This window comes from Equus caballus, chromosome 9, assembly GCF_041296265.1.
Source record: "Equus caballus isolate H_3958 breed thoroughbred chromosome 9, TB-T2T, whole genome shotgun sequence".
Classification (NCBI taxonomy): domain Eukaryota; kingdom Metazoa; phylum Chordata; class Mammalia; order Perissodactyla; family Equidae; genus Equus; species Equus caballus.
The window spans coordinates 22839081-22856596 of NC_091692.1; the positions used below are offsets into that span (position 1 = coordinate 22839081).

The 17516-nt window shown below is 42.6% G+C and overlaps 1 protein-coding gene across 17 annotated transcripts in view; it reads left to right on the forward strand.

Annotated features, from left to right (window-relative positions):
* ASPH (aspartate beta-hydroxylase) overlaps window positions 1-17516 on the forward strand; it is a 208930-nt gene that overhangs the window by 15288 nt on the left and 176126 nt on the right. For 5 of the 17 annotated variants that reach the window (XM_070221508.1, XM_070221509.1, XM_070221510.1 and 2 more), the window contains exon 1: window positions 15539-15993. The exons of 10 other annotated variants lie outside the window; for them this stretch is intronic. In XM_070221508.1, the coding sequence (XP_070077609.1) occupies window positions 15984-15993 (10 nt within the window). In that variant the 5' untranslated portion in view covers window positions 15539-15983. Of the gene's footprint in view, window positions 1-15538; window positions 15994-17516 lie in introns of those variants that run through there. 2 more of the 17 variants (XM_070221505.1, XM_070221512.1) reach the window with 1 other exon arrangement.

Sequence of the window (17516 nt, forward strand, 5' to 3'; positions counted from 1 at the left end):
TGTAGTAGGCCAAAAGGGTGTTGAGGGTAGGGGCTGGGTTTTTGTGTCTTCTGCACAACCTTGACTGTAATAAGTGCTCAAAAATTAGGTGTTTTATGGTGGATTTTTTTAGGTTTATGTTATGAGCAAGAACACAGATCAGAAGGTCCTACTGATGTTTGTAAATGTTGGAGCTAAAGACAGAAACAGGAAAATTATTAGGAATGTGTCTACTTCATTGATGTGGAGAATTGTGTAAGTAGATCCTTTAGAGGTACTGCTTAGGCACCATGCTGGTAGTTGCAGCCCAGTAAGCTTTTGGGGCTGTGCCTGCAGGAGGCTGTTCTGCAGCCGGGAGAGGCGTTCCCCATACTCCTTCATTTGTAGTTAGTTCATTCTCATTGGGAAGAAGCTTGGGCAGAAGCAGCCATTGTATTTGTTCTGCATTTTGTAAATTTAGAAAAGCTCTGCTTGCTTTGCAAGATTTTGGTTTTCCCCTCATTTTATTTTTAAATATGACTCAAGGGTAGGATAAAATAATTTATGTGAATACTGAAATACTGCGAAAGTTTTCTCCCTTTTTTTTGGTTTTGGCTTTTAACATTCCTTTGTAAGAATAGGGAGTATATTTCTTCCTTAAGACTATGGTTTGTCAATTTTGATTAAAAAATATAAAACTATGAATGGAACACTCCTAACATTTATAAAGAATGGTTTGGAACTTAGAATGCTATATCTTTAAAATTCAAGAATGATGATTCTTCCCAAATGATTGTTTTCATCCATATTGTCCCATATACCCCTTCAACTCTAATATAGTGTTACCCAAGTGAATTTTTATTTTATTTTTGTTTTTTCTCTTCTGTGGGACTAGTGGCCTCTCTTGTTCACCACTGTAGCAGAGGGTAGGGATTAAAAGGTTTTTGTTGAACAAATGAATATTCAGGTGCATGGAAAAAACTCTGGAGACCATTTAAAATTTACCATCCTGTGATTATTACTTTGTGTTTTAAAATCTATTAGCTTATAGAGCTGAAAGCACCTTGTTTTGCTGATCTGAATTATATTCTATTTAGGGCAATACTTTTATCCAGAATAGTATTAAACATATTTAACCACTGCTACAGGAAAGGCCTGTCCGGTCAGAAGAGCAGTGCCTGTGACACATACCTGTGCTTACTACCTGAATGTGAGCTGCTCTGTGACTTGCATAAAGCTTGAGACGGCAGCCTTTTTACCTGCTCAGATCTTTTGGGGGTCATACTCCTAGGAACCTTCAGCAGCAGACTAGGTTATTCCAGAACATAGCCAAGAGACCAGCATTTGAACAGTGTTTACTGTAGGGCAGCGTGTGGGCGCAGGACCTCGGGGGCCTGGGGACCTCAGCCCAGGCTTAGGGGGAGTGCATTTGGTGAAGCCGGAGCTGGGGGAGGGGTCATGGAGGGCGTTTAGAGCAAAATGGGTCAATGAGAGTAGGGTTGGGGGACATCTCTGAACATGTGGTGACATGGGCCATCACTTTAGTTTTGAACTGGGGAGAATTGGGAGGAACAGACAGGCTTGGGGTGTAGGGCCGGGCAGCTGAGTTGGTGAAGCTGACAGGGTTCTAGCTGTGCCTGGCCTGGCCGTTCCGACCCTAACCCAGGACCAGCCTGTCCTCCCCTGCTGTGTGGTTTGGGTTTGTTTTTAAAATACTTCGTATGTGTTAGATTTGCTTTACCACTTAGATGGGACAAAAATAATTTGTATGTAGAGTTTAGATTTTTGTGAGAATACCACGTAAATTATCCACTGAGATTCACGGGGACTTACTGTGTTCCAGCCCCATGCTCAGTGGGGACAGGGTCGGGGGGGGCGGGGTACAGCAGTAAACTCTAGCACCTGCCTTGGGAAAGGCGCTGTCCTGTGGGCTGCAGAGCAGTAAATATTTGTGGAATGAAGGAGGTGTGCATGCTCACTTGTAGGGAGAGGAAGACCGAAATGAGGATGAATGTGGCTTTTCGAGACTCTCAAAACTACAGCCCCAACTAAAGTTTTCTTGGGAGTTAACCTTTGGGGAATCATGAAAATTAGAAGACACTTTATTAAAGGAAAGAAAGGTAAATTCAGGACAGCTGTAAACCGTCATCTCATCACAATCCTAGACAGATTCTAGAATTAAATATTATTTTTAAGTATTTAGAGAAGAAACCCATGAACACTAGGAGACAGTGCAGGTTTGCTAAGTGCAGATTATTTGAAAAAACAAAACAAGAAACTAATAGTTGTGCATTTTGATAAGCTTTCTGGACTAAGTGGTCAGGATACAAGCTTGTAATTTTTCCTGACTTCACCAAGGTATGAACACCATCTCTGAAAATCCCCCTGTGCCTAAGATGGTCAAACGTTGGTCATATGATATAGTTTGAATCACAGCTGACGGTAGAACTGTACCCACCGAGTGCTGATTTAATGGCTGAAGTCAGCCTCAGGAGAGCCCCGCCCAGTCGCTGTTGTGAAATTGTGTGGCCCAAAGCTGTGAGGGAAGCTGGGACAGAGGGAAAGAGACACTGTGCAAAGACTGGCCTGGCTGGGAAGGTGGACTTGAACAGAGTTAGCACATTTTTGCAAAATGAACTCACTGTTGAGGATAAGCTGGGAGAGGCTTGAAGTAGTAGATATATTTTTTAAGAAGGCCTAGTATTTTGTTTGGGTTTGGTTTTTTTAAATCGCTTGCACTGTCAGAGGGAGCTGCCTGCGTGGTGTGGCTGAGGAGACTCCCCTTCAGCATTGGTGTTATTAGCCACCAGAATGAGGGAGGTGGAAATCCCACTCTGGTCGGGCTGCGTCTAGAATTGTGGTTTCATTGTGGGGGCTACTGTTAGGGGGACAATGACAGTGACTGCTCAGAAGAGGATGAGCTTTCGGATGAGGCCCTTGGGTGAGGGTATGTTAACATAATGTGAGGTGGGATGAACACCCTGGGGTTGACTGGCCTGGCCTGGTGGGTCTTCCTAGGGGACGTCACCATCTCAGAGCATTTGAACGGCTTCCAGGTGGCAGAGGAGTTAAGTTTATTCTCCCAGGTGAATTTGAGGCAAAACTCAGAGCGTCCAATAGAAAATGTCCAGCAAGCAGATGGAGATAGCTGAGCAGAACTTGCATGTCAGAGTCGTCAGGTGGAGACAGTTTTCTCTTTGGTTTTTAATAAATTTGAAACCAGAGGCTGAACTGGTGTTCTTTTCATTACTACTGGGTCTAGGACTTGACCGTTGACTTCTTTTTTAAAACCAGTTTAATTTTGTTTTTATGTTTTTACACCTTTTTTGGGAAGCTCTTAAACCTGTGTAACAGCAGAAAGATTCGTACGTTGAAAGACTTGTGTACTATTCCCCTGGATTTACAAACTAGTTATTAGAAATTAGGCACATTCGCTGTCTTTGTGTGTATCTGTCTGTCTTCCTTCCTTCTTTTGTCTCTCTCTCTCTTTTGGAACTCTTTGACAGTAAGCTGTTGTCATCATGACGGTGTAACTCGCTCAACTGCTTTCCCGTGTATCTCCTAAGGACAGGAACATTATTCTGCATAACCACAATGGAGAGTGTTAAGACTGATACGGTGTTATCTAAATTTAGCACTGAGACATAGTCTTTAAAAGCATCCTTAAAACTGGAAGCTGCTTCTTTTTTAAAAAAATTTTATTTATCCAGAATCCTAACATGAATTCACCTGGGGGCTTTTAACATTTCTGATTCTTGGCCCTTACCCTCTGGAGTATCTGATTCTTTAGGACCAGAATGGGCCTGGAAATCTGTATTTTCCCAGTTTTTAATTTGAAAAAACTTAAACCTTCGAGACAGTTAAAAGAAAGGTTCATTTAGATTCACCAGTTGTTAATATTTTGATGCCTTTGTATTCTCTGACTCTCTGGACACACACACACAATTTTACTTATTTGTTTATTTTTAAGGTTGGCACCTGAGCTAACATCTGTTGCCAACCTTTTTGTTTCCTTCTTCTCCCCAAAGCCCCCCCAGTACATAGTTGTATATTGTAGTTGTAGATACTTCTGGTTGTGCTATGTGACACTCCACCTCAGCATAGCCTGATGAGCGGTGCCAGGTCTGCACCCAGGATCCGAACCAGTGAAACCCTGGGCCGCTGAAGCGGAGCGCCTGAACTTAACCACTCGGCCACGGGGCCAACTCCCCCTTTTTTTTTTGTCTGCTTTTTCTCCCCAAGTCCCTCCAGTACATAGTTGCATATTTTAGTTGTGGGTCCTTCTTGTTGTGGCATGTGGGACGCCACCTCAGAGTGGCCTGATGAGCCATGCCATGTCTGGGCCCAGGATCGGAAGGGAGCGCCTGAACTTAACCAGTCGGCCATGGGGTGGCCAACTTACTTGTTTATTTTGCTGCTGAACCACTTGAGAGTTAAATCGTGATAATTTACCCATGAATTCTTCAGCGTATTTTTCCTAAAAACAAGGATATGCTCCAACATCACAATGTAATTACCACACTCAGGAAATTTAACACTGCTGTAGTACTGTTACCTAGTATAAAGTCAGTATTCAAATTTTCCTGATTTATTCCAGTAATGTCCTTTAAAGAGACCTTCCAACCCACCTTTAAATTCTTAATGTCTCTCTAACATAAAGATTTTTAAAACTAAATTAGATTTTCTCCCACGAAGTCTCACAAGTAAACCAAATGCCTTCCCTCTAAAATATGTTACTTTTTGTGATTTTCTAAAGATTCTATGAGGTAGTTTGGGTGACAATCACACTAAAGAGAAACTTTTTAATTTCTTCCTATTATAATAGTCTGGTAATTTAAATTTGTGAGTATGAAAAGTTGGGGGGAGACATACCAATTAAGACACAAGTAAACTAGTTTTTGAAAGAAGTCAAAGAGCTCAAGTGTTGGCAAGACTTTTGGGTGGCAGAGGAATTAGATTTATTCCATTCAGTAGAATTTGAGGGGAAAATAACTGACTTAGAAATTTTTGGACTCATTGTAGCTAATGAAAATATTCCTTAAAATTATCAAAATTTCTCTTCCTTTTACTCTCTGTGATACCTACCACTAATACACTGATAGACATTTAGTTGCCGTACTGGCCTTTGGTTTCATGACCTCTCTTCTCACTGGCACACTGTTTGAGTGAGTAGTGGGGCTTGTGTCAATGACTGTGTCACAGAGCCAATGATTGTGTGTAAGTGCTGAAATAGATGTCACATTTCAGAATGTGAAGACTGGAAAACCTCGTAAGGTTTACATAAGATTTTCCAATCTGGTGATATATTTAAAGATATATAAAATTAGTACATTAGACATCATCCAAATTAAACTTTTATCCATCAAAAGGTGCTTTAAGAAAATGAATAAGAAGGTCATAGCCTGGGAGAAGATTTTGTAACACACATATCTGTTAAAGGACAGATGTCCAAGAAATATAAAAAACTCCTGCAATTCAGTTTAAAAAAGCAATACAAAAATAGGCAGATGTGCAAAAGTTTTGAACAGACAGTTCACAAAAAAGATAAACAGTCAATGAGCACATGGAAAAAGCACTCAAACATTGGTCCTCAGGGGAATGCAAATTAAAGCACAGTGAGATATAACTGCATACTCGCCAGAATGGCTAAAATTAAAAAGACTGACAACACCAAATGTTGACAAGATCATAGAAGAAAAGAACTGTCCTCCCTTCTTGGTGGGTATGTAAAATGGTAGAACCACTTTGGGAAGAGGTCTGGCGGTTTCTTGTAATCCTAAATGTACATGTGCCCTGTGATTCAGCAGTTCCACTCTTAGGTCTTTACCCAGGAGAAATGCAGGCATATATTTCTAATATGCTAGCAGTAGTCTTGTGCAAGCATATTTTTGGCAGCTTTATTTGTAATAGTCTAAAATGGGAAACAGTCCAGGTTTCTGCCAATAGGACAATGGATACCCTCTGACATACTCTGGTATATTTAGACCATGGAATACTACCCAGCACCAGAAAAGAGTGAACCACTAGTACAGATAAGACTCATGGCAGAACAGGCAAAACTAACCTACAGTGAAAAAAAGCAGAACGATATAATGGGGCTACCTCTGGGATTGGGGTTATGTGGAATGTGAGTGGGAGGGGTCATGAGAGAGCTTAGGGATCGTGTTAATGTTTTATGTCTTGATAGGGATTTGGGTTGCACAGTGTATATTTTTGTGAAATCTCAGGGAATGTGTACTTAAAATTAGAGCATTTCGTTTTATGTAAATTTTACATAAAAATGATATTGAACTGTAGTTTATGATACAAAAGCTGAAGTACTTGGGGAAGTGAACTAATGTCTACGATTTATTTTGAAATGGATTATGCATATAAAATGGATTAATGGATGTATATAGAGGGATAAATAGACATGCCGTAAGCAGTGTAATAAAATGTTAATAGTAGAATCTAAGTGATAAGTATATGTGTATTCTCTGTAAAATTCTTTCAGCTTTGTTGTATGTTTAGAAATTTTCATAATAAAATATTGGGAAAATACTCGTATGTTGTTTGTTTGAATCATATGAAATAGCCATTTTTGTGGGCCAAAATGATCAAATACTGGCAACCTTTTTGGGTCAGCCTAACATGCAACCACATTTTGTCGTCGTTTTTATTTGTCTTTCTTCGACAGGGTATTGATATGAAGGTTCATTTTCGTCCAGTCATTGTGCTCAGTTGGACTAGATTAATCTCTGGGTGGCAGAGGCTCTTGACCGTCTCCAGGACAGATTTCTTAACATCCCAGTCAGGCTCCATTTCTGAAGGCATCTCTCGTTTTCAGTGCAGAATTTCTAGTCTCCCGTTAGCAGCAAGGCAGGAGGGCCCGAAGTGGGGCAGGGGTAATTGTGCTCTGTGCATGGTGTGCTTTGGGGCAGTGCCCTCCTTGCCTCTCCCAGGTTCTAGTTTGTCACTAGTGCCAGGTAGGGAGAGGCCAAGTGGGAAAGGCCTCTGTCACCTCACAGGTCCTAGTCAGGGTCTCCTCTGCTGGTTGATAAGATCAGTTGGCCATGCTTGTCCACAAGCTGCAGCTGCCCAAATGCTCCCTCTGAGTTCTCTGGAAAGCCTGGTGAGGACCTCCCCATGGCATACAACTTCTTCCAGCCCTCTGGGGTGTCCACTTCTGGCAGGATCCCCCACCCGCTCTTGCTCCTGGGCGTCCCTTGCCTGGCATCAACCATCTTTGAGTGAGATGCTGGCAGGATGGTACAAACCCTGGTACTCCTTTGCTGCCTACTTCGGTCCATGGGAAGCTGACATCCTTCCAGGAGTGCAGGCCGCTTGGTAGCTGTCACCTTTTCTCTGCAGTCATCCCTCTCCCGTTCTCGTGCGCAGCTTGGTATAGGGTGGGCCATGGAGTGCATTGCTTGAGTGAACATCCCCTGGGGCATGAGAAGTCAGTCTCCCTTTCCTGCAGGAACCCCTAGTCTTCATAAGACATTCTCTTGCAGTACTTCTCTCTCATTTGGCTTTAGGCAGGGGATTTTTGGAATTTATAAATGAGTATTCATATCTTACTAACTTTGTTGAAAACTCAGATTCATTATTCTACAGAAATGTGGTTATTTAGCTTTTGGCAAAGTTGTGAAATTTCTATTAAAGCTGTGTAGTTAAGAATGGTTGCAGTTCATGTAATTTGGGAGAAGGACACTGCTGGTCATGATTTCTTCAAGGAGTTGGGCAAACTGTACAGTCTGAGGGACCTGTCCCCACAAGAATGCCCACATCAGACACCAGCAACAAGTTTGGGGGGCCCCTTGGGCTACTGTCACTTCAGATCAGCTGGCCACTAACTTGGGGGTCCCCACAACCACTCATAGAACTCAGAAAGATGCAGTACTTAGCACTGCAGTTGTATTACAGTGAAAGGATAGAAGTTAGAACTAGCCAGTGGAAGGGACACGTAGGGCAAAGGGGGAAGGTCCCTGATGCAAAGCTTCCATTGTCTTCAGGGACCTGTTACCTTCTTGGCCTCAGGACGATATGTATGGGAGTATTGCCAACTAGGGAGCTCATCCAAGCCTTTGGCATCCAGAGTTTTTCTTGGGCCTCCATCTTGTACTACAAGCATGGCTGACCTTTAGTCTTCAGTTTCTTCAGAGATTGGAACTGATACCACCTGTCATAAAGCCTCATCATAAATCACATTGTGAGACAGTCTGGTGGCCAAAGCCCCCAGGCAAACAGTCACTCCTATCAGGGAGGGCATTTCAGGGACCTAGAGATTCCCTCCAGGTAGGCACCAGCAAAGCCAGACAGACCTCTCTCTGGGTGAAGTTAATTCTTTACTATGCAATTTTCAATTGCTGCCGTTCTTGCTTTTTACTTATTACTGTTGTTCAGCTTCATTATTATTAATTTATTTAGTAAAGGATTGTTGGCTGACCTCAAAACGTATCATAATACATAAATGTATCAACTGTTTTTCTTGGCTTGTTATTTTCTAATAACTTGACTCTGAGATGTCTATGTTTCGTAACTTAAACCTGTGTCTCCTGTGCATTTTGTGCTCATGTTTTTATATATACGGTCCTCTTTTTCCCCATTTGCATCTTTAGGACACTTTTTTGTAATTGCTGCATTCTTTTGCCCCAGAAAGTGGGAACTTGTGGGGAAGGTGGCTCTGGATCTTCTGCTGTCTAAATGGGTTAAGGTCAGAAGGCCTTGGGATAGGCTTTTTTGTTATTGTTCTTAGTTTTGAAAAAAGAACTCTTTGCTTTAACAGCTTTTCACCACCTCAGAGTTTCTGAATGGACACCGTTACTTACTTTTCTTCATACCTTTTGCTACCCCCAGTTCAGGAGACTGTCTCGTTTTGAACAGCGTACTAACTGTTACCCACACGGACGGACGGATGATGGACTGGCAGGGGCGTGGTTTTCCCTCTGAGACTGAGTCTTCTCTCTTTAGTGAACGTTCTGTGGGGAGAACTAAGTTTAAAGACCTAACTCATTAGGCCTGGCAAGATGAACTAGCTTTGGGAGTTAGCTACCATTTCTATTGTGTTTTTAGCTTCTTTACCATCGGAGTTTGGGTACATCACAGGTTCCTCAGGTGGGGGGTGATGGACCATGTTTTGATTCAGTTGTTCCTCAGTAGGGGTACAAACATAGGCTTATACAAGGCTAGTGGTCCCTCACTTTGGGGTTCCAAAGGATAATAAAGGTTCCAAAACATAGCTGGAGGCTGATATAGATAGGTTGCTAATATTTCACTTTATCTTACTTATACTGATGAAATGAAAATGCCTTTTGCAATTTTGTTTTCCTAAATTCTAAAACTCATAGGAGGCCCTCGTCACTCCTCCAGCCTTTTCTGCACAGGGCCAGTCAAGAGAGCAGCATTAGGGGTCTGGCTGTTGGGTCAGCTAAATGAGCTGCGACACCCTTCCTGCTTGGCCTTCTCGTGTTCAGCCTGCGTCTCAGTCACTCAAGATTGATGAGTGAGGAATTCCTCTGACACAGAGCAGTGAAAACTTTATCATGGACGGATTTGGGTTCATAACCAGTGTTTGGGAACCACTGGGCTTCTTTCTTGTTCTCTCTCTCAACTATTTGTAGGTCTTTTCCTTTTGTGAATTAATTTTAGGATAATTAAATTCATGGAGGTGAGGAAACTTGAAGGGACCTGGCAGTTCGGTTAAACTTTGCTGCCTTGCTTCTGAAGTGTTAGCAGGACGAGGTTTGATTACTTGTATAATAGCAAGGATTTGAGAAGGAATTTTCTCACTTATTTAACAAACGTTTGTTAGGTTCCTACTAGGTGCAAGGCAAATATGTAATGAACAAGGCAGGCTCAGTCCCTGGCTTCGTGAAACTTGCATTCTGAAGGTAGAAAAAGACTGGGAAATTAATTATTGCATAATTGTCTAATTACTAATGAAATAATGCCATGAAGGAGAAGCGCATATTAGAAAATGCTCTCACAGTAGTAGCGGAAGGCTTCCTGGAAGAGGTGGTATTTAAGCAGACAGAGCAGGAGATATCCAGGCTGGGGGGAGATCCATGATGGTACAACAGTGTTGACATTTCAGGAGGAGGGAATGGCCTCTGAAGAGTTCTTGAGACAGGAAAGAGCCTGGTGAGTATTTCTGTATCTGGAATATACACAGCTAGGGGAAATAACACAAGACTAAGACCAGAGTGGTAGGTTGGGGCCTTGTCAAGTAGAGTCTTACAGGCCACATTGAAGATTTTTATTTTATCCTAAGACTCAAGTGAAGTCATTGAGAAGGATTAACAGGGTAATGATATGTTCAGATTTAAAACAATTATTCTGACAGCTCTATGGAGCAGTAAAGGTTATGTTAAGGTTGTGCAATAGCCTAGGAGATGATGGTAACTTGGATATGGATGGCCACAGTGGAGAGGCAGAAATATGGGTGATTTGAGACAGTTTCTCACTTTTTCATGTCATGGCACACATAAATGCTTTTTAAAAATATGAGACTGGGATAAATAGACAAGGATGACCCAGGTGCTGAGGGGAATTCATATCTGTGCATAGTTGTAACCTATTTGCAACAGCCTGATGGAGAAATTCTGATTTGAGAGATGGGTGTTTGGGAAAAGAGGAAGAATATGAAGTCAAGGATGAATTCCAAGTTTTTGGTTTAAGCAGCTGGCTTGATGGAAGTGCTTCTGAGATTTAGAACTCTGGAGAGGAGAGGGGAAAGATCATGGGTTCACTTGTGTACATGCTGAGTTTGGGGTTTTTGTAAGTCATTCACATGGGATATTGAGTGGACTGATGTGTGGGTTTGGAGCTTGAAGGAGATAAAAATTTAAGCTATATAGAAGGTAGTTGAAGTCAGCTAGGGAGCTGGCATAGGAGCAGGGCTTTTGGAATTTCTTCTTTTGCTGAGGAAGATTCACCCTCAGCTAACATCTGTGCCAATCTTCCTCTATTTTGTATGTGGCTCGCCGCCGCAGCATGGCTACTGATGAGTGGTGTAGGTCTGCACCCAGGAACCGAACCCAGGGTGCCGAAGCAGAGCATGCTGAACTTAAGCACTAGGCCACAGAGCTGGCCCCTGGAATTTGTACCTTTAAAAGTCAACTAAGGCCAGTGTGGTGCCATAGTGGTTAAGTTCGCATGCTCTGCTTTGGCGGCCCAGGGTTCATGAGTTTGGATCCCGGGTGTGGACTTACACAGCACTCATCAAGACCTGCGGTGGCAGCAACCCACGTACAAAATGGGGGAAGATTAGCACAGGTGTTAGCTCAGCGACAATCTTCCTCAGGCAAAAAGAGGAGGATTGGCAACAGATGTTAGCTCAGGGCAAATCTTCCTCACCAAAAAAAAAAAAGAAAAAGGTCAACTAGAGGAGAATGAGCTGGCAAAGGAGATTGAGAATTAGAAAGTTCAGAAAGGTAGAAGAAATACCAGATGATTCTGAAGTAATGAAGGTCAAGGGAAGAGAATGTTTAAAAAGGAGAGAGAATTCTTCTGAGAGGGCAAATAAGATGAGGACTGAAAATTTTTTGTTGAATTTTATGACATGGAAGGCATTGGTGTGACATTGGAGCTACTGCACTGCAGAAGCTAGATTGCAGCGTACAGGTTGTCAGGAGTGAATGGGCAGTTAGAAAATGAAAGCAGTGAACTAACAGCTCTGTTGGGAATTATATCTGTGATAAGAAGGAGAAAGAGAGCAGGAGCTAGCTATGGGGTTGAGGGAAGATGCAGTAAAGGCAGAGAGGCTGGTGGTACAGGAGAGTGAAAAGATAGAGTGTGAGACAGCTGAGGAATTAGGAGGAAAGCAGAGGACGAGTGCAGGTGAATCTAGGTTTGTGATGGTTGGCAGCGCACAGTCAACACGGTGTCCTGCTGATGGTTCGGTTCTCTCTGTGGTATAAGAGGCAATGGCATTTTTGAATATGAGAAGAGAAGTTTGAAAGTCCTTTTGGGGATTGGGAAAGTAAGTTTTCCAGAGATGTGTGGTGGGATTGACAGGCAGTCCTGAGGGCTGGTTGTGGTTGGCGCCACTGTGTCCTGTGCCTGCTTTTCCCTTGGTGTGCCTGGCTGCCCCTGCCGTCATGGAGAAGGTGAGTAATTGTGTTCGTCCAGGGAGGCAATTACGGTGGACTGATGCAGTGCAGGGGAGAGGAGAAGGGAGTCTGGTGAATCACCGAGTGATTTAAATGGTGAACTACGGACTCTGAGGATGGATGTGGAAAGATGTGAAGGCAGCAGGTGAAGAGGGGAAAAGAAGAAAGTAGAAGCAAGACAACTGTAGGATCCAAGAAGAAATTTTTGAGTAAACAAGCTGCAAAGATAGGATGGTTGTGATCAGATTGGCTGTTTTCATTCTGTGCATCACATACTCAGTAGAACCTAAACCTTCACGTATGGAGGTGGTGTTCCGTGGCCAGAGGTGGTCTCTTTAGGTAGATTTTCCTCCACGTCTGCGGAGTTGCCGTTTGTTACTTTTGTAATTCTAAGCTGTTTAAGATTAGGTTTAGAATGGTAAAACTTGCTCATGTTTGCTTTGGAGACTCTATGTAGAGGAAAAGATTTTTGTTTTTGTTTTAAAGAAATGTATTTTTGGTATCTCATGATATCCTGCAGCTTTTCTTAGACCCAAACAAGCAGAGCTTTCTTAGCACGCTTACAAAATCTGTTAGGATGGTTGTACCGGGAGAGCTACAGAGATATTCACTAAGAATGGAGATGTGGTTAGAAGGTGGATTAGATCCGTGGTAAGAATGTAAGAATGAGTGTTGGCTATAGAACAGAGGGGAACAAGGTCGCTGAGGATGAAGAAGGGAAGCGAAGAGAACCTGTCACGTTGGCCACACAGGAAGACGTTGAAATCACGTGGTCCTGGCTGGAATCGAGGTGTAGAAGACTTCGCTGAGGGGAGAGGGCACTGGAGGTGGTTGGTGACACTGTTGAGCGGGGTGGAGGGTAGTATAGTTGGATGGCATGGACCTCAGAGCAACAGGGTTTTTTTGTTTTCTTTTTTAGGTGATAAGGAAAGGATGGTCTGGAAATTGGTAAAACAAGAGTTCCTTTCCACCTGTGCCGGAGCCTGAGAATTAGGGATGCTGCGTGCAGCAGTGCAGCGGGTCTCTTTAGGTGTGGTCCCTAGAGCAGCAGCATCCGATCACCTGGGAACTTCCTAGAGATGCAGATTCTCGGGGCCCTCCAGACCTGCAGAATCAGAAACTCTGGGGTGGGCCCTCCAGGTGACTGATGTGCTCACAAGTGTGGCAACCACTGCTGTAAATGACAGCTGATTGGCAGAGGGGAGGAAAGTAGTCAATGTTGACCCATAAGAGGTCTGAGGATTTTTACCTAGTAGATGTGGGAGGCAGGCAGAGCCCTGAACATAGGTCAAGAACATAGGTCATGGCTCTTGTGGTCTCTAGCGGCCTCAGCCTGATAATAATAGTCTCAGAGCACGTTAGACGTTTGGTCTTTGCTTAGAGCCAGGAGTTTGCTGTGAGTTCCAGCAACTATTACCAGGAATAGTTAACTTTAGTTGTCTTTGCTAGGATTTTAAAAACATGATTTGCTATATGCAAATTAAGTTTATTTTTAAAATTTTCATAAACATTTTCCATCATAAAAATGAGTTGTTATAAGAGATAGTTACTTGGAATTCAGTTTCTTTTTCCTTAAGAAATTTCATAGATTAAATGTTATTTCAGAGAGATTTGTCCTAATCACCCTATCTAGAATAAAAGGTCTGCCATTGTTGTGAAACTGAGAAAGGAAGACATTTAGTCTAAATGCCTGTAAAATTGTTGTGAAAGACAAAGGACCGTTAACGTAGGATGTTTGAATACGGGTAATCAGGATTTGTCGAGCAGGAATAACCGCAGCTGTGTTGAAGAAGCCTCGGGGTGAAGTAGACCCAGATTTAAGAGCCGTGACTCTTGTCTCAGTTCAGCACTTGGCCCCAGACCTGTAACTGAGAATGCAGCAGGCCTTGTCCAGGCCGGTGAAGGGAGGCAAGAAACCCCGGCCCTCCGGCAGTCCGGGTGGCAGGCTAGGGTCCTGAGAAGCGCTGGGACTAGAGGTCAGGAGCCTTGTGCGCTTGTCCTCTTTGATTCAGTAAACATGTCATGTGGATGACTTCAGCAAATATTTCCATGGCCAGTTTGTGCCAAAGTGCATTTTATAGGAAAGGAAATTGAGGCCCAGAAGTTGGATGACCTTCCCCAAATCAAAGTGAATAAAGAAGCCAGGTATTGAAGCCTGGTCTCTGAAGTCTGAAACGGGCTACCTGCCATGTGAGTGTGGTGGCTGGGTTCCCGGTGGTCCCAGGAAGGGTCTCTTGTCACTCTCCCTCTCATGCTGAAGACAACAAAACAAAAGAAAGCTTCTGAAATATTTGTCTAAGAAATTTGTGTGATGGTGGGTCATCTTACACCGCTGTCAACAAATGATTCCTTGTCTTGTAACATTTTAGCCGGCGCTAACTCGAGTGGGACAGATCCTTGAGGAGAGGAAGGGAGGACATGACTCTTGGTCAGAGGACACCTAGGTCACTCCTCAGTTTTGCTTCATTGGCCCTGATGCCTTGTTCTCTCTCCCAGCTATGGACCATCGAATGTTGGTGCCATAGGTTGCTGACTCCTCTTCACAACGTTTAAATGTTTGGTTTGTGTGTGAAGCTTTCAATTTGACTGAAAAAGTTAAAGATTTACAAACAACTTTAAAGGCTGCTGCATTGCCCTGGATACTACTTGTGCTAAATTAATTTAGTATACTAATCAGAGCTCTGATGAATTCTGTGAACCACTAATCTAAAAATCAGGGAATAAATGGTACTAGAATTGGTCTGGTTTTATTTCCCAGAAGAGAATATTTGGAGATGGGGTTGGAGGAAGGTAGAGAAAAATCAGAATGCAGTTGTATAGTCTCTCTCTTTTTTTTTTTTTTTTGAGGAAGATGAGCTCTGAGCTAACATCTGCCACCAATCCTCCTCTTTTTTTTTTTTTTTTTGCTGAGGAAGATTGGCCCTGAACTAACATCTGTGCCCATCTTCCTCTATTTTTCATATGTGGGATGCCTGCCACAGCATGGCTTGGTAAGCAGTGCATAGGTCCGCTCCTGGGATCTGAACTGGTGAACCCTGGGCCGCTGAAGCAGAGCACGTGAACTTAACCACTATGCCACTGGCTTGGTCCCTGTGTAGTCTCTCTTTAGGTCCCTCTCTGAGATAATATTTCCTAGATCACCACTCTTACTGCTGGAGAGCCCCTTCTTTCCCTATCCCCTCCTTCCACCCTTCCGTCTGTTCCTTCCCTCCTTCACTTTCTCTCCCGTCCCATCCCCTCTATGCCTTCCTTCCCAGCTCTTTCTCCTTCTTCTCTAGTGGAACATTTTTTTATTGTCCCTTTACTTTTGCTGTTGGAGGAATTAGTCTTGGGATGGTACTGCCTGTGAATCAGAATTCTAGAGCTTTAATTAATTTCTTACCATTTAGGCTTCTGTTTCATGCAAAGAAACTAAGTCATGGTCTTTTCACGTAGGCATGTGGTTAGATTCTGAAGGGCCAAATCAAGCTGTTTCTGGGCGTGGGGCCACATTTTGTAGCAAGACTTGTTTCAGTTTTGAATGATTTGGTACGTAGTCTAAAACCATTAAAGACTGATTCCAAGAAAACAAAACTGGCAGTACAATTTGTTCCATTTCATTTTTTGCTGCATGCTTGATTTTTTTTGGAGTTTGGATTTGGGAGATAGGACCAACTGAGAAAGGAATCCCATAAGTGGGAGCAAGGCTGTCGAATTGTTAGAAGTGCATGTCAGCCTGAGTGGTTAGCAGTATTTGGCCATGAGGAAGAGGCCTCTAAAAATAGCTGGTGAGCTGAGTGTGCAGGCAGGTCCGATTTCAGGTCCGGAGGCCTTGCCCGTGGCTTCCCCTTCAGAGCCCTCGGAGGGACGGGCATGCGGCCTGCCCCAGACCCGCTCATCGCACGGTGATTTTTTCCCTTCAGCATATATTATTTATGGATTGAAGAAATCACAATGGCTGAAGGTAAAGGTGTATTTTTACTGTTTGAGTTAAAAGTGGTTTGGGATCTAGCTGGCAGTTTTTAGCTTTATTTTCAGTTGTGCGCTGTTCAAGTATTTTTGACTACGTACTTTGACTGCCTCTTCTGCATTCTATTCTATTTTGAACTCCTGGTTTTCAGAGTAGTTTAGTTTTTCACAGTAGTTTAACCTTTCAAGGAATAATCTGTCTTTAGTCTGAATATGTTTTGGTGTCTTGACTCAGAATCTCTTTTAGTATGTTGTGTTACCAGAGACCGCATTTTACAAACTTCAGAAAAATGTGGAAGCGGTCTTCCATAGTCTTCTAAGTTAATTACAGTGAATTTGAAGAATTGTGTGTCTTTAGATCTCATGTAAAATTATGGGAAATTGAAGGCATGCATAAGTCCCATCTTGTATTAATGAGCACATTTAGTTGGCTCAAGCAAAGACTTAGCATATGTGGAAACTGACCTAATTTTGGAGAAGCAGAAATGAACGCAAAGAAAAGGCACTAGGATTTTATTTTGCTTCTTCAAATTGAAACATTGGCCTTCGAGTGCTCTTTAATGACGTGTTGATATAGATTTTTGTGTATGTTTGCTTTTGTTTTACTTTGTAAGTTGATTATCCTCCATTTGATTGAAAGCAAGCTACGTTGGCTTATTATATTGAAAATTAAAGAAAAAGATTTGATGTATTAAGACTGCTTCCAACCCTTAGCTGCCTAGGTGACCACTGGAAGGGTTCTATTATTAACATGGAGAATATGACATTTCTCCTTTGAACACTGTTTTGAATAAACGGTTAGGATAGGTCGCTTGACTATTCCGATAAAGTGCCTCATGCAGCCATGAAGAATCTGAGATCTCTATCTGACTTTTAGTTCTCTTGGAACGCATTTCTCCCCTTCTCCATGGATTACATAATCTACACAGTGAGGCAAAGTCAGCTGTTACTTCTCACCTACTTTGAACAGTTCTTGGCTCCCAAAGGGTGACATTTTGTAACATGGAAAAATAATCAGTTTGATGAATGGCTTGACGGTTTTTACAAATTTTGTGTGTACCGTTTTTGTATAACTATGAAATCACCAGCAGTGCTAACCAAAACTCGTAAATGGTTGATTTGTAATTCAGTTAGTTGTAGACCAGTTAAGTAATTGACTACTGTTCAGGTGCTGGGGTGCATCTTCTATTTTCCCTTTCCTCAACCAAATAAATAAAATCCCCTGTTGCTCCTAGACCCGTCTTTATTTTGGAGGGTCACACGTCCCGTTGCTCATCACAGTAATCTTCTGCGTTTGGTAGTATGTAAGACCAGTTTATGATTTGGAGGTCACTGCTTTTGATGGTCAGCATGGAAAACAGTGAATCATATAGTTCTTGCCATATTCTGAACCCGCATTAAAAAAAATCTTTTTGGCTAATCTCTGGGACTACAGGTCAAATATGGAGCCAGAAAATGAAGTGAAGACTCCTAGATTTACTCTGACCTTAGAAAATAGGGCTGACTACGAGGCGTTCT